This window comes from Pleurodeles waltl, chromosome 5 (genome assembly GCF_031143425.1).
Source record: "Pleurodeles waltl isolate 20211129_DDA chromosome 5, aPleWal1.hap1.20221129, whole genome shotgun sequence".
In the NCBI taxonomy this organism is placed as follows: domain Eukaryota; kingdom Metazoa; phylum Chordata; class Amphibia; order Caudata; family Salamandridae; genus Pleurodeles; species Pleurodeles waltl.
In genome coordinates, this window is record NC_090444.1 from 217,977,332 (window position 1) to 217,998,281 (window position 20,950).

The window sequence follows — 20,950 nt, forward strand, 5'->3', positions numbered from 1 at the left end:
GAGCCAAGGGCCCCATACTGTCTCGTACTTCTTCAGGCAGCCACAGGCTCTACGGTACTTGCTCTAGAAATTCACATTTATCCATCTCCTTTTGCCACACTGATATCGGCGGAGTGTTCTTACTCAGCCAATAATAGCCAGTGTCCCTTAAGCTGTTTTGCAATCATACAGCCCAGACCTATCAGCATCTGCCTGAGTAAGCCATATGTCCCCTTCACCTGCTGCCCCCAGAAGTGCTGTCTGTTGTGTAAGTATAATCGCAGGGGTGTAGCTTGGTCACTAAGATTGAGGGGGTGTGAGCTTCAGATTTCCCAACATTGGCGCTGGCATATAATGTTAAAATACATTAAATGACAAGCAGGGCACATGAGAGGGGCTAAAGGGCAGTGGTAGACCTTATTGAAGACTTTTAAAACAGAGAAGGAAAGAAAGTGTGTGTGCATGTAAATATTACTGTTGAATTCCGACAGGCACCTCATTTGTAATGTCGCGACCAGTGACGTGAACTGGTGCGCAGCCATTACCATAGAAATATGCCAGAGAGGGGTTTTCGCCCTCCTGGCTTGGTTTTCCCTCATCCCACCACGGGTAATGGTTTAACCCTGAGGTGACATGGGGTGAGGGATAAATAAAGTGGCGCGAGCAGGCAGGACCAGAGACGGAAGCGCTGTGCAAGGAAAAACCACGCTGGCCTGCTCGCAGCCAATGAACCAAACACGTGTCTGAGTTTATGTACGCCACGCGCGATCGGAATCCAGGGAGCTTCACCTCTGACTCCACACTCACCATACCCGACTGTAAGCACCTGTACCCAAATATTTAGCCGAAAATAGATTTATTAGGGGGTGTAATACCCAGTGATGGCTGGTGACATTTCAAAGTGGTGGGGCGTAAATGTTGGGGCTCAGTGTCACATAGTGAGTGAACCGAGAGAGCCAGACTGACATAAGGAGGATTCGGGGAGGTTCTCCTGATGAGAACATTTTAAAGAAAAAGAGTGGAATTTTTTTTAAAGACAATTTAAATAAAGAATTTTGTGAGAAAGCAAGAAGATTTATGAAGGGATTGTGAATATGTAGTCTTGAAACAACTAAACACATGAAAACCTGCCTCATATCCTACTGCATCAAATATGTTCAATACTTGCAATTTTTGAGTTGCCATGCAACATGTTATGCCATGCACTTGTGTACGGAAAGCTTACAAGTTACTACAGAAACCTAATTTCACAGCTCTCAAGAGGAAGTAACATTCAGTATGAACAGCAAGTAGCACAAAAGAGAGAAAAGGTAAGCTTAGACATAGCCAAAGGAAAATTAGGAAATACCATGAACAACTTAAAATACAATAAATAAGGAACAATACAAAATGTTTATTGCATACTTGGAAGATTTCACACCACTAGTCTCTGTGTGGGGCAAATATGTTTGTTTATAGGTAGTTGTCTGCAAGACCTATTGTTACAAGTGGGCTTGGGCTCCACTCAGAAGAAAACTTCCCTCTCACCTCATGCTATTGATTTTGGTGTCATCTTTCTGCCACCTATGAAATGCTTGCATTGCAATGCGTGAGGAACGATTTTGCATCTAAAAGTATAGTAATTCGTCATACTTTATCACATACTTGCAATGTAGATTTGGGCGAGCCACTTAAAGCTCGGGCCAAATGCCTCTCTCTCCCTCAGTTCAAGGTCCTCTTAGAACCTTGAGGCCAAAATAAGTCAAGCTTCCACGTGGCTTCTTCCTATCACTCTCGTTCTACTGTCATGCACAATCTTAAAACAAGCATTTCCAATGCAAAAGGTCTCGTATTTTCTTGGGTTAGTGCTATTGGCATTGTAAATTCATAACTGGATTTTTCTTTCCACATAAATTGGTCAACCCTGTCTCATTGTTTCGTCTTTTCCTGCCATGTTTTGGTGATCACTGATGGCTACTGACATCAGAAATCACAAGCCCTTGAGGAGATACGATGGAAAATAAGGCTGGAAAAGTATTTTATTTTTATTTTAACAGAATTAAGTCTTGCAAGCGTTCTTGCCTCACATTTCAACAAAGCTCTAAAGAAGTTAATAATAGCAGAGCAGGCTGAGAAAATGTATGGCCCTTATAAAGGAGATAAGCAATGCCCTGGGTGCACTGTCCTGAGTGCAGGCAGGGAGTGGCCCGAGAAGAGACCCCAGATGCAATGCTAAGCAGGTTTCACATCATTGCTTCTAGGTTTACCTGCATTATACCACAAAGGCCATATTGGGGCTTTTGTGAGCAGTGAGCTAAATGACTGGGTGTTTCTTCTATAAAATAAGCTTATGTTAGGAGCCAGAGATGAGGCCAGCACTGGAATAAAGCCAATACAAATGTCAGCAACATGGGAGGAGGTGGGAGGAACGCAATGCTGCAATCAAACGCAGGCAGCTACCAGCCTTAAAAAACCCACAATGAAAATGGAGCACCAAAGAAATGTCAAAATAGCCCGTCACAGCAACAGATAAAGAAACCAAAGTGGCATAATACAATAGTTGGTCACTGCTCCGAAACAGAAGGGAGCAAAAGGCAGAACTGACCACTAGCGAGCAAGAATTTTTAAAGGACACTGCAACCAACAAATTAAATCACTTTAAGCCATAAGAAGTATACTAAAAGTGTACACGGGATCAAACGCTTATGCTCAGCTTAAACAAAGCATTACCATTTGAGGTAAAAAAAAGGAGGGACAAAGAGATATTCATTTAATGGCCTATTTGTACAAAGTGAAGCATAAAACCTGGGATTAATCCTGGCTTCCCCTTTCTAACCAAACTGTATGATCTTACGCAAATATTTTGTTTCCCCAACCCACCCTTCTCTTCATTATCTCTCAAGGAAATGTTAATTTCGTGGCTCACCAACTTCTATTGCATTGTATACAGAAAGCAAGCTTTTTAAAGTGCTTTACTCAAGACTTGTATGTGTTTTTCCTGTCTTCTAGATTGTTCTTTACTTTATCCTTTTTGTCGTTCCTCAGGGGCGGTTTCTCTTTTAGGGCTGAGTGGTTGCACCCCTATAAAATTCCTGCACATTCATATAAAAAAATATTAAATAGATCGATTTGTTTAGAGATACAATTGCATCTCTAAACAAATCGATGCATTTAAGTCTGGGCTGTCTTTTCCAGCCTGCCTACCACGCCTCGCTTTGAAGCCCGAGACGGAAGCCAGGCAGTAAATCAACTTCCTACACTGTGACGCACAGGGCTCACTGCTTTAAAGCCCTTCATTTCCATTATGAGCTATGGCAGTATTCATCATAGGCCAGTGATACTTCTAGCGTCATGATTTTGGGCGTCCGAGTCTTCATCCCTGCGTGAGGGCAGCCATCTGCCGTTCAGAGGCATAGATCCCGCCCTTTCCCCATTTATCACGCAATAGGAGTGGATGCAAGCATGTGTGATTTAGTGCCTTGCCTTCGGTAATGTTATAAAGCTAATCTTGTGTTATTTTTATTGTACCCCAGGGTGAGCACATCCCTATGTGTTCCAAATAATTGCTATTTTGCGGTTTAAAAAACACTCTGTTTCTCAAAAAAAAAAAAAAAAAAAATGACCCATTCGAGTCTGGGGCCTAAATCGGCATTGCAGCAAAAGAGATCGCATGGTCTTTTGTTCAAGCAAAGGGACAGGGGGCTTAAATAATCTCAAGTGTTTTTCCTTCTCAAAAAAGTGAATAATAATGCATGAACTAGTGTACCATACTTCAAACATGACATCTGTGGGCGCTATGACAAAGGGCATGGTCCTTAACCCATTGAGCTATCCAGTGCTTAATTTGTATAAAAAAAGGTGCTGGTGCTCAAAACTCTCCTCTTAAACAAGCGGCTGTTGCAATTAAAAGTGCAAGAACACAATACTGAGGCAGCGTAATCCTGAAGCCACCTCGGGCCTCTTCAGTCCGTTTAAAGCCACCCCTCCCCCTTCATCTCACTCTTGCAGCTTCCTGCTTTCCCCCTTTCTGACGCTTTTTTTGTTTTTCTCTTCCTCCGTCTTTTCCACATGTCTTTTGCTCCCAGTAAATGCTTGAGACAGAAAACTAAGCCCTGGCCCTCAGAAATAAGTGCTGTTGCTCCGCACCGGAAACAACAAGCACAAATTAAGCACTGGAGCTATCATATCGGTAAGCAAGAGGACAAATTGCACAGCATGTGACACATTGCATACTTCTGGTCAGTGTGAGAGCTGCTTTGTTGGCAGTCAGCTTTCCACAAGACTGATAGTGCAGCCACCCTCCAGGATCTGGGCGTCGCAACAGCTGCACTGAGAAGTACTTATGGAAAGTAATTGTTTTTAACACAAACCACCAACTTGCCTCAGATATTATACAGCAACATTAGTCTCTTAAACCTGACACAATAGCTTTGTGTGCCGTTTGTATTCTGAAGTCATATTTGAAAGTCCTTTCATATGCAATAACGAGGAAAAAGTTTTGGTGAAATAAAATATTTGCTTAAGATCATGCAATTAAACCTGGAAAGCCACGATTTACCCAGGTTTTCTTGTTTCTCTTTGTACAACTCAGCCAGTGACCAGGTATCTATATATCTTTCTTTATGTTAAGGCTTTGATTTCACTTTTTTGTGCACCTTTTATATAGCGCGAAGTGCATGCGAATCAGAAAGAGGGAGCTGAAAAGCACCTCGAAATGGTAACACCCAGACTCTCAGTGCCCATCCCAAACTTTCAGTGCCAAGTGGGAACTAACAGTTGTATGTGTGTGCAGGCGAGTGTTAGCGCGATGGACTGATGGCAGAAGGTTGCATGGTCAAGACAGGTACAAGTGTTGGGTCACCCCAAGGGTGTGGCAGCCTGGTGCAGCTGTCAAGCACTATCTGGTGAAATGTTAGGGAATCAAATTAATGAGGACATTGGTGAAGCATATGTGCAAAACGCACGGCATCGATTTAAATGACAAGAGCCAAATCAGTCATCATTCCTTGTTCAATAACCTTGTGCTGTCGAGCACAGAGAGCTTCCAAAAGTGCTGTGCCCCTAATGTGAACCCCAAAGAGCCCCATCCTCCTCAGCCCAGCCCCACCACTCTCTAATTTCAGCAGCCACCACTGTCTTTCCTACAGACATTTATGTTTCCTTTCTGTTACTTTTTGTGTGCATGAATTTCCATGTTGTTTTCTATTGAAAGCCAATAGGGCTGGATTGATTGAGCTAACACATTAGGGCAGAGGTCTTCAAACTGGGGGGTGGGCCCCCCTAGGGGGGGCCTCAAGTGATCCCAGGGGGGGCCCCAGACTCTGGCCAAAATAAATATTATACAGATAACAGGCATTTGTTTTAAGCAGAAGCATGTTATTGCAGTTTTAAAAAGGTAACAGTACTTAACTGCAATGTATAAATAGGTTTAGACACATTTTAAACATTGCCATGTTTATAAAATAATTGTGAAAAATTCTGAGGGGGGGCCCAATGATTTTTATTTTTCAACTGGGGGGGCGCGGCATTAAAACGTTTGGAGACCTCTGCATTAGGGTGACCAGACGTCCCGGTTTTTAGAGGACTGTCCCGGTGTGGTGTCCTGACACTTCTCTTCATTTTAAACAAATGTCCCGGTTTTTGGGACAAAGGTAAAATTATCTAGGGAAGCATAAGTTAAAGGTATGCTCTCCTTTAACAGACGCCTACAAAGTATGTAATAATTAAGTAATTTATCTGTTATTGTCAGGCAACACAGTCCCCTGTCTGCTCCCAGCAGAGATACGAAGTGGGGGCAGAGAGAGGTGGGTGGGGGCAGGTTGGGGGTGGAGGGTGGGGGGTCAAGACATAGCTAATTTTCTATGTATAGTCTTGTAAATGTGTGTTTATTTATATAGGCACACATTCACAAAGCTACGCAAAAAACAGGGGACAGGACGGATATAAAAATGAGTGTAAAGTCGTTAGTCCTTCTTTTATGTCTGACCTGTCTTGGTTTTCCATGTTAGTACATTAAACATAGACCTATTTGCTTTGCTGTGAGTGCAGTTAATACAAGAGGAAGATGACCTAGCATGCCACTGTATTAGCATCGGCATCAGTGAAGTCTGCTCTCTAAACCCTTAGACCTTTTAGTTGTGTTGCAGTTTATGAAGCCGCTCTGGGGTCACACGGAATGGGTCGCTCCCTGTAGTCAAAACACATTGCTACCTAGAAAACCGACTAGCAGATATTCTCCTCAACAATCATTCATGGTGCATGGTAATGGCATGTCCCTGTTGTGCTCGGTGTCTGAGAAATCGAATTTAGAGCATCGAAGTTAAGCAGGGAGTCGGGCAAGCAATTGAAATTAGCGAGAACTGACACATTCACCTTGATTTCATTTCTTTTTTACTTTTTAGGACATCATTTATGTCACTACTGCTCGTGCCAGACTTGAGAGCTCATAATTGCTGTGGGTGTACTTGACGTCGTTCCATTCACTAAACACACTTTTAGTACTGCACACTTTCAATCTTAATTTTGTTTTCCTGGTAATATTTTTAACAAGCTGCGTTAGGCGGTAAGTACAAAACCTCTAGTCCATGTACAGATAAAGGCTTGCTAGATAAGCTGGTAAAGGCCGATCTGTAAAAGTAAAATACTGCCCGCTTCGTAGCCTTTTCATTGCACAAGACGAGCAGCCATCACAGTTCACTCATGAAACACATAAGGCCAAGGCTGCAGATGCAAATGTAAACAAGCATTTGTAATGCAACAGGTCTCGCATTACGTCGAGTTAGAGCTATTAGCATTGTAAGCTCCTAACCGGAGTTTTCTTGCCACATTAAATAGCAAAAAAAAAAAAAAAAACAACGAGCGCAATTGTGCTGAGAAATAAAGAGAAAAAGTAGTCCAGAAACCATACAGAAAACCTGGAGCCTCGTATGTTTCCAGTAGTTTACTGGTGCTCTCGAGGAGTGCTAAACACCGGAAAAGGCATGACGTATGAATGCCTTTCATGGAGAAAAACAAACAGATTTTAAAAGGCAAGCCCACAACCAATGAAAGTGGGCATGGTTAAAATCCCCCTAAAGAGAGAATAGAAGAGGGACGGAGTGCTTTGTGCTCGCCCCTAAAAAGCAGGAAAGTGAAAGAGAGTAAATAGTGCATTCCTTAGTAATGTTGCCCCTCGCCTGTTTCACATTTAAGAAATGGAATGATAAAACATCCTGATTAATATATTTACTATAAAGATTTTGATCTTGGTTTGTTCTTCCTAGTTATGAGACCAGTCATGAGCCGGCAGAAACTCAGTAAATTTGAAAAGCACTCAGCACCAGTAAAGTGAAGGCCTTGCATGTGCCCGAGTAAATAACACTTTATTTTAATAAAAATAAGTTGCCACATAATTCTGTCTGTTAGAGGGTTAAAAACATAAAGTCTACCTGCTCAGAGTCTCAGCAGGCCGATTTCATGTTTTTTAATGTCTATTCTTTGCTTACTGGTGTCATAATTCATAATTCTTTTGTAACCCCCCCCCCCCCCCAACTCCTCCACCACCCCCCCACCCAATCTGGTACCTTGTAATTATGGCTGCAGATGGCCTGGTAAAAAATGCAGTATTGTTGTGAAGGTGGGCCTTTGCTACGCTCTAAGCCCCAAAGGACTCCAACATGCCCTGCAACGCTACCACGCTCTGCAACAACACTAACACCTCCCACACCAACACCATTATGCACCACAACAACAACAGCCCCCAGAACCACCTTAACTGAATACTCCTAAACACCCGCTCCGTACACAAACATGCCATCGAACTCTGGGACCTTATCACATCACACTCCCCGGACATTGCCTTCCTCACGGAAACTTGGATGAATCCCTCATCTGAGCCCGACATAGCCACAGCCATCCCACAAGGCTAAAAAATCCATTGTAGACACTGTGTAAACAAACCAGGAGGTGGCATCACCATTATGCATAAAAACACCACAAAGATCGCCACCAACATACACGACACCCTAGACAGTGCAGAACACCTGCACTTCCTAATTCACATAAACGCCAACACCACCCTCAGAGGAACCCTCATTTACAGACCACCAGGAACTCGCCCCCTTCTGTGATGCCATCGCTGACACCATCAGCCCCCACGCCCTCACTTCCACTGACTACATCCTCCTTGGTGACTTTAACTTTCACCTGGAAAACCCCCACGACCACAACTCCACATCCCTACTAGACAACCTCAAGAACCTAGGACTCAAACAACTAGTCACATCACCCACCCACTCAGCAGGACACACAATAGATGCGATTTTCAACTCCAGCAACCACATAACCTGCACTCACACCACCGAACTCCACTGGACCGACCATCACTGCGTCCATTTCTCCTTCTCGAAACCCCCCACACACCACCACCAACACACCACACCCTACAGAATGTGTAACAAGAGCCCCACAGAACACCTGAATGCCCAACTCGCACATAACCCCCCCAACACCAACAACCCCAACACTGCTGCCCATAACCTCACACAATGGATTACAACTTGCGCTGACTCACTCCACCCTCTTAGAAGAAACATCACCACCCGCAACATCAAGTGGTGAACCCTGGTTCACCACTGAACTCCAAGCCTCCAAGCGTGAATGCCGCAAAACAGAGAAAGCTTGGTGCCAGGAACCCTCAACAACCAACTTCTCCACCCTCAAAACCACCATACGCAAACATCACCAACTCATACGTACCACCAAAAGGGCTTACTACAAGGAACGCATAGACAGTAACTCACACAACAGCAAGGAACTCTTTACTATCATCATAGAGCTCACCAAACCCAAAGCCCGCAACATCGACCCAACTCACACACAAAACCTCTGCGACTCCCTCTCCAACCACTTCCACCTCAAAATCTTAGACATACACAACAGCTTCACACCACCAGCACCCACCACCGACACGACCAACAACAACTTACCCCCCCTCCCCTACCTACTACACACCTGGGCCCCTACCAACGATGAAGAAACCGAAATAACCATGAATTCCATCCACTCAGGCTCCCCCCTCGGGCCCCTGCCCCCACCGCATCTTCAACAAGGCCAGCCCAACCATCGCTCCCAAGCTTCGCGCCGTAATCAACAGCTCTTTCGACGACGCCACCTTGCCAGACCCCTGGAAGCATGCAGAAGTAACCGCACTCCTGAAAAAATCCAAAGCAGACCCCGATGACCTCACAAACTACCGCCCAATTTCTCTTCTCCCCTTCCCCGCCAAGGCCGCTGAGAAGTTAGTGAACGCCCGCCTGTCTCACTTCCTAGAGGGAAACAATGCACTTGATGCCTCCCAGTCTAAATTCCGCAAGAACCACAGCACTGAGACTGCCCTCATCGCCTATACTGACTACATCAGAACCAGAGTCGACAAGGGCGAGACCATCGCATTCATCCTCCTGGACCTCTCCGCAGCCTTCAACACTGTCTGCCACCAAATACTCCATACACGCCTCTACGACGCAGGAATCCGACACCAGGCCATGGACTGGCTCGTCTCCTTCCTCGCCGAAAGGACCCAGAAAGTCTGCCTCCCTGCTTTTCAATCCCCAGCCACTAAGATCATCTGCGGAGTTCCCCAAGGGTCCTCCCTCAGCCCCTCCCTTTTTAACATTTACATGGCTCCGCTCGCCAACATCCTCCGGCCACACGGAATCACCATCATATCCTATGCAGACGACACCCAGCTCGTCATCTCCCTCACCAGAAACCCTACCACTGCCAAAACCAACCTCCACGCCGGACTCCTTGACACTGCCAAATGGATGACAGCAAGCCACCTCAAACTAAACTCCAACAAAACCGAAATCATCATCTTCGGCACCAACAAAACAATATGGGATGACTCCTGGTGGCCCTAGGATCTCCCCAACACCCGCCACCCACGCAAGCACGCAACCTCGGTGTCATCTTAGATTCTTTTCTCTCCATGACCCAGCAAATCAACGCTATCACCTCCTCCTGATTCAACACCCTCTGCATGCTGCAAAAAACCTTCAAATGGATACCCATAGAAACCAAAAAGACTGTCACCCATGCACTCATCAGCAGCAGGCTAGACTACGGAAACGCCCTCTACGCTGGCACCACAGTCAAGCTTCAGCAGAAACTCCAGAGGATCCAGAACGCAGCCGCTCGCCTCATCCTGGACCTCCCACACCATGACCACATCTCCTCCCACCTCTGATCCCTTCACTGGCTTCCTATCGACAAAAGGGTAATCTTCAAAGTCCTCATCCACGCCCACAAATCCCTCCACAACACTGGACCAGCCTACCTCAACGAAAGAGTGAACTTCCACACTCCCACTCGCCACCTCCGCTCCGCCGACCTCGCCCTCACCACTGTCCCCCTCATCCAACGTGCCACCGCCAGAGGCAGATCCTTCTCCTACCTCGCCCCCAAAACCTGGAACTCCCTCCCCACCAATCTCCGCAAGACTCAGGACCTCCTGTCATTCAGAAAACACCTCAAGACATGGCTTTTTGAACAGTAATCGTCAGCCCCCCATCTTCTTTTTTCTCCCCCCCCCCCAGCACCTTGAGACCCTTACGGGTGAGTAGCGCGCTCTATACATTTTTTGATTGATTGATTGATTGAAGGACCTGTTCATTCCGTAGGGGTGGCAGCAGGAGGAGGACATAGCACTACTCTCTGGTTTCTCCCGCTTGCACAACGCCGCTCCTGGCGCTGGGCACAAAACTGAACAGAGTATGGGACAAATAGAAAATGGCCAATCACTGCATGGCTTCAAAATGAAGCCATGCACTGATGGTCCATGTCCTCATCTTTCCATCCTCAGCTGCCTCAAGTGTGCGAGGAATAAAGGAGGCATAATTGCATCTCTTGTTCCTGCTCCTGAGCCAATCTAGATGCTGCTCTAGCAGCACCAGGATTGGCCCAGTCAGGCAAACCTAGCGCCCCTTAGGAGACTGGGGGGCTCTGTCTGTGACCTCCAGGCTCACTAACATTGGGCAGATAGGAAGAGGTCTCAAATGCGCATGTCGGGCTGGACATAGAACGGCACCTGTCCAACCTGACATGCGCACTTAAAGACTCCTTCACTGCTCAATCTGCAGACTACAGTCCATGAAGCCCCGCCTACACTGAAGTACTCTCGGTTCTGCCAGAAAATGAGTTCAGACAGTAGAGGCAAAAAACGTAATAATAATTTAAAAAACCTGAATGTAACAAATATTACGGGGCAGCAGATCTAGAGGGCAATGCCCCTTCGCCCCTATAAAGTGGCCACCCCTGGTAACACCACACGCACCCCCTGGCACCCTCCTGAAGCTACGCTCCTTTATAGTCGGTACTTGAGAACCTGTGCACGGCTGGCTTGAGGGCGGTGCAGACCAGTGCAGCCGCACCTAGTGCTGACTTTGGCAGGCGCTGTGTTTAAAAACAACTATTGGTTTAAAGTGAACTTCCTTGTGTTTCCAGCACTTTTCAGGCAACAGTAAACATGTCGAGATAACTCTGGTGATTAATATTTCTACTGGTGAGAGATCAAATTATTTCTAGTGGCAGTTTTGACTCATCATAAAGCAGTGCAGAGGGTTAATAGGCCTGCCTCAAAGAACGTGTACCATGCAGACCACAGAACTGAGTGTGAGTGAGCTGTTAGTAGAACTACAAAGAATTAAAAGTATGTCAGAGAGAGGCTATGGAGAGAGGAGGGGCACTTTTGGAGAGTGGTAGTGAGGAAACTGGTGGACAAGGAGGTCAGGGGGGAAGATGCCAAAAAAAACTGTCTCACTGGGTGTCACCAATGCTAAAGCCGGCTCTGAATCTGTGTGAGTATTGACTGGTCATTGTCTCAATACTTCTTAATATCTGTGCAAGTTCACACTACCTGAGGAGAGTTGCACAGGTGCAGTGTGCTTCTTGGCCATTGTGCATTTAATAGCTTCCCCATTTTATGCACACGTTGATGTGTACTAATATCTATGTAAAAACGTGAATTGTAGGCGTGTAGAAGTAGCCAGTTCTTTGGGTGTGGAGACTCTGTTGTAATGTTCCGCATTTGTGGCATGCATTCCATGGACACATCAACACATGGCTATGGGTAGCAAGAATCAACAACCCCCCTTCCAAAAACTACTAGATTTTATCTTGGAATGTTAATGAACTTAAAAATAAGATCAAAACGGGAGTGGTGCTGCACTATATTACACAGTAATATCCCGACATAGTCCTGTTGCAGGAGACACACATTAAAGACAAGAACTGTGGCTTCCTGGGTACATGAGTACAGAAGGGTCTTTAATTCGAGATTTGCAAGCAAGTCTATTGGAGTGGCAATACTTATTCACAAATCACTCCCCCATCAACATAGATCAAATGATGTGTCTAATCATATGGCGGGGCAGAGTTGTGCATTTTTTAGCGAGTACTTGCTTCTATTGCTCCTCAGTGAAACCATACACACACTCCTATAATTACAGATGTGGCTACCCGGAATTTAATATCGGCTGGAGACTTTAATGCAACCATGAACAGACTTCATGACACTTGGCAACCCAGGTCTTTGGGCCCACATAGATTATCAAAACCACCAGACTGGGCCAACTCATTAGAGCTACTAAATGTGTGGCCCACCTCACACTGGGAACATCGATCATTCACATTTTATTCTAATGTACATATCTCTTTTTCTAAAATAGACTACCTTTTCCTACCAGCATTAAACTCCCAAGTTGTAGTCTGAATCAAGATACTTCTGCAATGGTTGTGAGATCACTTGCCAATCGCATTACAAATATACACCTGAGTTCTATACAGCGTGGAATGTGGTGCATGGAGGCTGGTGGAAGAGAAGGGAAAGGGATGTCAGTTTGCTATACCTGGAAGTGAGGATGGCACAACAGGGAGAGCAAGCCTCTATTTCTAAAGAAGCATTGCTTCTTAGACAGCTACTGCATCTCAACACTAATACGAGATTTTCCTTGAAAAGGGCCAAACATATATGCATAGCCTCATAAATTGTAGTGTACGACCTTGACAAAGAGATGGTTAAACTGGTGTATTGGTTGGTGACAGTGGACATGTTGGACAAAATCGTCCCCGATAGAGTGACTGCTAGTGAGACAAAGGGTGACCAGGGTGAAAGAAATAACCGAGGCCTTTGCAGTATATTACAAATCATTATTTGTTTCACACCCATCACCAGAAATAGAGCAGCTAACCCAGTAATCAACGACTTAAGTGGCTAGAAAGCTCAGCACCTCAGATCAGGATGAAATAGACCTGTCTCTAGGGGCGCAAGAGAGCTCCGAGGCAATAGCAGAGATGCATTCCGGGAGAACACCGAGGACAAACAGCTTTCCAATACAATTTATTAATAAATCTAAGCAGTTACTATGAACCCACACTTGCTATCCCTCTTTAGCAAAGCCATCCAGAATGGTAGACGCCCAAGCATTTATGTAAGACTACCACAGTGGTAATCACGAAGCTGGATAGGTCTCCAGAGCTATGTTCTTCCTGCAGCCCTCCTATCACTCGACTCAGAAATCAAATGTTCATAAAGACCATGGCCAACTGGCTCTTTAAGGCTATAATGGCCTTGGTATGTGAAGATCAAAGCAGCTTCATACCGCGCCACAGTCCCAAGCGTAGCCGTAGGTGCCTACTGCTAAGACTGGCCAGAGGACATCCACTGGTGGAGCCACAAGCCCAGGACCTAACTGACTTAAAAAAGTGTTGACTTAATACATTGGGAATTCTTATTCCACATCTTTAATGAGTTTTTGGCTCTAGATTATATTGTGGATAGATTAATCTATAAAATACAGCATAATAAATTAGTAATAAATCTAGTTCAAACCCCATTGTAATGCATTAGTATATAAGACAATTTAAACTATAAAATGCATTAGATGATCCAGTGGTCGTGCAAGCCACTTTAAGAATCTGACACACAACTTCCTTCTCAAAAGCCGAATAATACTCAGAAATTTAGCCACATTATAGAATATAGACAATTACTTCATCTGCACTATATCTACAGATTCTCAATGCTTCTAAATGCTGCCTAATCCCTAACATACGACAAATTGGTAAAATCTATTTCTTTTGAGGGCCGATGTAAGCATTACAGAAGAAAAACAAGTAAAGCGCTGGTTCTAACCCTCTTTTGCATGCTGGACAAGGCGCGTTTTCACACTTGGTCTTACACCATCCTGAACAAAAAGTCTTAGTTGGTAGGATTTCATACCTATATTTAACATATAGTTGTTTAGCTACAGGGCAAGACAGATTATCAAGAAAGGGCTCAAACATTGGTATGCATTTCCAAAAACCTATCTGTGATGTTTCTATCCAGAAACTTAAGCAACTCTCCTTTCCATACAGAGTGAAAAAATATTTCTTTAAGAACTGACTTAGTTACCCAACGGACTTCTGTCAGGGAATCCCATAAAACTGCCAGCCCTAGTTGATACAATGTTGCTTTTACATAAGCTAAACATGGGATAATGAGGCAGTTACTGGATTGCAATAGTTCTTTCAATGCAGTCCTATATGGGCCTATTTCCTCTGTATGCCATAATCTTCCACAATATAACAGAGGTCTCGATTTTACAATATGCGCAATCGGTCGATGGCCAAAGTCAATATATAGCAGCACAAAATGGGTTCTCTGCGGTAAGTTTTCTAGTGATTTTAAGAATTTATTTTCCACCACAGTTGTCCTATCTTCCTTTTCTTGGGCCAAAAACGTGCCCCATAGAGCGCAGACCCCAATGCTTTTGTATTATAAATTTCTACTGCTAGAGAGACAATTCTAATTTTTGTTTTTTATACAATTTTAAAATGGCAGTGGATTGATGTTGTAATTTCAATGCACTTTTGTTTAACTGGTGTAGCCAGTTCATACTGTTAGTCTGCCTTACACTCAGAAATTCAAGGTTTGTAACCCTCTCTATCTTTTCAATTTAAAATATCCTTATGGAATTTAAAGGGGTTAAAGGACATGCAATTTGCCTCAGACGTTTTTAACTCCAGCCTACGATCTTTGCAAAATTCTATAGACCGGTCCACCAGGACCTGCAAACCTAGAGGACGTTTTAGCAATTAACAGCGTATTGTCTACAAATAGTAAAGATAAGGCTTTTATAGAACGAGTTTTTGGTGTATCACTTCAGGTAATGTCTAAATATGTTATCATGTTGTTGCATTACAATTAAAAGAGTCAGGCCAATACGCATCCCTGCCTGACCCCTTTTTCAACTGCAATTCGATTAGTTGTTTCACCCATACTTCCCCACCTGACCTGAGCAAAGTTGCTATTATGTAGTCATAATAGAATTGAAAGAATGTTTTCTGGGACTCCTATGCGCACCAGCACATTCCAGAGGTTATGGGGTGAAATCAGATTGGAAAATGACTGGCAGCCAACAAACCCAACATAAAGATGTCCCTTTCCCAATGTGATTGTTTTCCAATATATCGAGCAGAATCTAGAGATCTGATCTATACTGATGGTTTTCCCATGAAAGTCAGCTTGCAGATATCTGGCAACAGAAAATCTTTTGTAGGTTGCCAACCAGATTTTAGGCCTATAATTACAAGATTGTCCCCTTCACCTTTTTTATATATCGGTACAATCTCAGTTCGCACCAAGAATTTGGTATCTCAGTACCCTCCAGTATACTGTTGGTAAGTCAGTTTACATAAGGGCCACAAATATTAGGTTCTGAGGCATATAAGTCCCCCTGGATTTTATCTGGCCACAGGGCCTTGCCACTAGCGATCTTATAGATGTCTTCATAGGTTTCATCTAAAGTGATCCCTAGTGGACTTAGCTTTTCAGATGTCCCATGCACTTCTACATCTGATGTTATGCTTGCCTCTACTTCAGTTTTAGTTTACAGGCCTTCGAAGTGGTCTACCCCATACCTGAGGTTAAATGTAGTGCTCAATCTCCGATGTGATTTGGTGACTGCCATCGGCCACTTTGTGGTAGAAACGTTTATTATCCGCTGTCCTAGCAGCTACAGCCAGACCTTAGTGCCTTGTCGTATTCTGGACTTGCTGCCACTTGTATTCTTATCCTAACTTCCCTAGTAAACAGTTCTCTTAATCCAGTGGTTCCCAAACTGTGCGCCGCGGCACCCCGGTGCGCCGTGCGCATTTTTGAAAACATGAAATGCCACACTTCAGAAACGATTTATGCACGCGGTTTATACCAGCGTAACTTACGCAGGGAGGTAATTATTTTCCAGTCGAGCAGTAGACATTAGCATTTCATGTCGGGGGGATTACATGAGCCCCACCTGTCAACGTCTGGCATTATGGTTTCACCCAGCGTGATTACGTTCTTCGGCATTTACAGGCGCGCGGCAATTTAGAGACTCCGAGAGCCCCCTCAGCATTCCAAGTCGAATTTCAGCTCATTGTCAGGTAATTACCGTAATTATTATCGTTTTTAGAATTTGGAATCTACATTGTAGACTGTGTAGACCTTGGAGAATATAACTGCGTGCACATATACAAACTTTTAACCCCTCCCCCCATGCTTCACCCCATTTATTTTCGATTTCCGCTCTCGTGCCGGTCATAATGCCAGAGCACACGTGTGTTCCTTGCTGGTTGTCACTGGCCCAGATTCTGTGTCCTCGTGCTCAGCTGGGAGGGCGGGAAGAGTCTCTGCCAGGGAGGGCGCTCCCAGCACTGAGTGTGGAAGGGTGTTTGTTCGTGTTTGTAATACAACACACGCATTCCCTGCTTAATTTATAAAGGAATAAGTGCCAGGGTCCAACGTTTTGATTAGAACCTGCAGACTAACATAACTGTTAATTCTCCCGGAAAACAAACGCTTTCAAATGACAGAATTGTTTTCTTTCCAAAACACAAGACTAGTTAGGCCACACATTACAAAGGCGCTCGTTCTCATCATTATACACTTCTTAGGAGATTTCCCACACAAATTTCCCCAGGTAAGCAACATGGCTATACGACGGTTAAAGTCGGGCTGGACTATGCCCATTGGAGCAGGGTCAAGACTGATTCGCTTATGGCTGAATACAAATAGAGGTGGCACAGTGTGCAAAATAAAGATGGACTGGAGGGATGGGGTCCTGAGAAACTGCTAGTGGTTGAGATTAAATCAAGCATTTTTTTTCTGTATACTTCAGTGTGCGGTTAGGCCCAGGTGTGGGCCCCTGGCACATTGTGGCACATTGTGGCACATTGTGGCACATTGTGGCACTGGAGCCAAGCAATATTTGGCTAGTGATCCCTAATAAGGGCAAAACCAGTCATGAGTTGTGTTGTGCTCTGGTTAGGGAAGAACTGGTCAGGCAGTTTGGGCTGCACTGTTCACACTCTTCACATTAGAGCAGGGTCAAGACTGATTTGCATATGGCTCGGACTAAAGACTGAAGTGGCACAGTGTGCAAAATAATGATGGACTAGAATGGGGTCCTGAGAACTTGCCAATTTCCTACTGCAGCAGCTCTCCCCAGGGATGTTCAAGGAGTAGTTCCTAAAGAACGTTTTAAAAAAGTAGAATATATTGGCAATTAAAAAAAAAAAAAAACGTTTTCAAGCACATTGGCTAAAAAAGCCATAAAGCCAAATATATATTGAGTGCCATGTGACCTTTAGCCCATCAAGAGTCTTCTATTTGTTGTTAAGGGGGTAACAACTTTGCCTTGCACCATAGTTGTTAATGCCTTCACATATTGCCCCTATCTTGATGCTAAGAATTGCACCCTGCAGAAACCACCCCTTTTCTCAAGAAACTGCAGAGTGGGAGTGTGAACGACATTGCTAAATTTGTAAATAAAAATGGGCCAGTACCCAAAGTCCTCCTCTTAAACATGGGCTGCTGAAATTAAATGTGGGAAAACGGAATACTGAGGCAGTGTAATACTAAATCCATCTCAGGCCTCTTCAATGATTTTAAAACCACTTCCTTCCCCTTCAGCTCACTCTTGCAGCTTTCTGTTTTCTACCATTGTGACACTATTTCGTTTTTCTCTTCCTCAGTCTTTCCCTTTCTTCTCTTCTCTTCTACGTGTGAACTGATTGGCATCTTTATGATTGACAATGAAGAGATTTTTAATGCCGAGTTAAAGTTCGTCTGAGCAAAGTGAAGTCTGAGGTTCTTCAGAGAAAAAAGAGGATGGGAAGCGAAAAACCAAGTACAGAAAGTATGATGACAGGTATCTAGATTATGGTTTCACATGTGTACAGGTTAATAATGAGGAGCGTCCTCAATGTGTAATCTGTTTAAAAGTTTTGGCTTTAGAATCCTTGCTTCCAAGTAAACTAAAGCGTCATCTTGAAAGTCTTCACCCAAATGTGGTTGGAAAGCCAAGGGAATTTTTCCAAAGAAAACTAACAGAAGCCAAGTTACAAAAGACCACTTTCTCAAAACAAGCCAAAGTTAACAGTAACGCCCTCTTGTCTTCTTATAAAGTGGCCTATCGTGTTGCACAGTGTAAAAAAACCACACACAGTTGCAGAAGAGCTGATTTTGCCTGCTGCTGTTGATATGGTAACCATCATGCTTGGCGAAGATGCTGGTAAACAGCTGCTCAAAGTGCCTCTTTCTAATAATACTATCAGCCGGAGGATAAACGATATGGCTGACGATATTAACGATCAGCTCATGTGTAACTTAAAAGGCAAAGACTTTGCACTCCAACTGGACGAGGCAACAGACACCCAAAAAGACACCCATCTTATTTGCTATGTCAGGTTTGTTAATGAAAAAAAAATAGTTGAGGATTTGTTGTTCTGTAAGGAAATGAAAGGTGGAACTACCGGTCAAGATTTGTTTGCGGTTGTGGATGATTTTATGGTACAGAATCAGATTGACTGGGAGAGATGTGTTGGAGTTTGTACAGACGGGGGTCGTTCAATGGCTGGATGCTACCAAGGACTTCAAGCTCGCATACGGTCTAAAGCACCGAATGCTATTTGGACACACTGTATAATACATAGAGAAGCACTAGCAGCAGGAAACCTCAATAAAGAACTGCATAATATTCTGAAAATAGTCACCAAAGTGATAAATTTTATTAAAACAAGACCAATGAAAGCAAGATTTTTTGCTAAGCTGTGTGAAGACATGGGTGCCGAACACTCATGCCTCTTGTTCTACAGCAGTTCTCGATGGCTGTCTCTCGGTAACTCCCTGCTTAGGGTGTATGAGCTTAGGAATGAAATATACTCATATCAACACGATGATGAACATTGTTTTGCTGACAAATTTATTGATGCAGACTTTCTAATACAAATGGCTTTTCTTTCGGATCTTTTTGAAAAACTGAACACACTGAACAAGTCCTTGCAAGGTAATAATACTACCATCTTGCAGCTCTCAGACAAAGTTTCAGGGTTTAAGAAAAAAGTCATCCTTTGGAAATGCAGTGTAAGCAAAGGTGACTATAAATGTTTTCCTTCATTGGAAGAGTTTCTGCAAGACAATGAGATGGCATTAAAGGAGGAACTGAGGACAGTTTTTGTTCTGTATTTGTCACAACTGCATTTTTACCTTCAGAAATATTTCCCAGAGGATGAAGTGGAGCCAATAAAATGGGTGAGAGATCCCTTCAATGCTGAGATACCTCAGCATTTCAATAACGAGGAAGCAGAACAGCTCATTGACATTTCAAGTGACTCAACATTGAAAGTACAATTCCAGTCTCTGTCACTGCTTGAGTTTTGGTGCCAAACTCAAGATGAATACCCAGTGATTAGCAAGATTGCCCTGCGTGTTTTGATCCCGTTTGCTACTTCCTACCTTTGTGAAGCTGGTTTCTCAGCAGTTGCAGTGATAAAGTCAAAATATAGGGCAAAAATTCACCTTGAAAAAGAAATGTGTGTTGCGATCTCAAAAATAACACCAACATTCGAGGAGCTTTGTAAAGAAAAACAAGCACATCCATCTCACTAGGATTTTCCAAACATAGGCCTTTCTATTTTGTTCACATTCAGACTCCCTGGTTTTTCTTGTTAATTAAAAAATATTTACTACAGAACTTTGTTGTGTGGTTCATCTTACATGTGTTCAAAAAAGGTTGCTAATTCGTGGAAACATTTTTGGCTCTTGATATTGTATTGTTTCTGACTTAACTGAATAAAAAAAAAAGTAAACAACTTGTATTTTTATTTTGTTACCAATATGATAATACCTTCATCGCCTACATCCCAATTATTTGCAGGGAGAAAATTTGAAGTACTCCTGAGGCTGGGCTTACATCGCCCACCCGAAAAAAAAAGTAACATAATGGGGAGCCACGAACAATGGCCAATGTAGGTGAAGGGAGCCGCCGGTCGAAAAAGTTTGGGAACCACTGTCTTAATCTATTGCACAGTTTCTCATGGATTACCAGTGTGTCATTTGGTATATAAGTAATTCCCATATATGTTAACAGAGTATCTAATGCTTCAACACCTTTGGCATCATTGTGTGCTTTTTTTTGTGACCTACTCCTAACTTGGGACCACTTCTATATACGCCAATTATTTGAAAGCTGTAATTCTCCAAGTTGTATGGGGGTTGGTCCACTAAACCTTGGTATTAAATAACCTTGCACTGTGAGGCTTAAAGCATTATGATCACTGTCTTCACTCTATATCATAATAATATCCTTCACGAATGACCAAGCCGAAGATCTAACATTATGTATTCTTTTCTGTTTGTACGGTTTGCTCAATTAAAGGTATGTGTGCCAGCTAAGTCAGAAGAGGACCGCGCACTGCCTGCTCTGAGACCTAGATTTCAATGAATCCCCATTAATTCTGTAGATAATTGCAGCCATTTCTGTATGCTGGTAGATCAAATTTCAGGATTCTCCACTTCTCGTCTTCACCCCCAGGTGATAGATTGCTCAGAGTTATCTAGGGGTTCATGTGATTTTAAAATCCCCTGTAACGATCAAAGGTCCTTATTCTGTATCTTGTTCTATAAATGACTTACACTGTGACTCAGCTG

The 20,950-nt window shown here is 43.7% G+C and overlaps 1 protein-coding gene across 1 annotated transcript in view; it reads left to right on the top strand.

Moving 5' to 3' along the window:
- Positions 1–20,950, top strand: part of LOC138297014 (protein FAM200A-like) — an 82,023-nt gene that overhangs the window by 28,801 nt on the left and 32,272 nt on the right. The window contains exon 2 of the mRNA XM_069236531.1: positions 18,428–19,833. Within this exon, the coding sequence (XP_069092632.1) occupies positions 18,428–19,833 (1,406 nt within the window). The remainder of the gene's footprint in view (positions 1–18,427; positions 19,834–20,950) is intronic.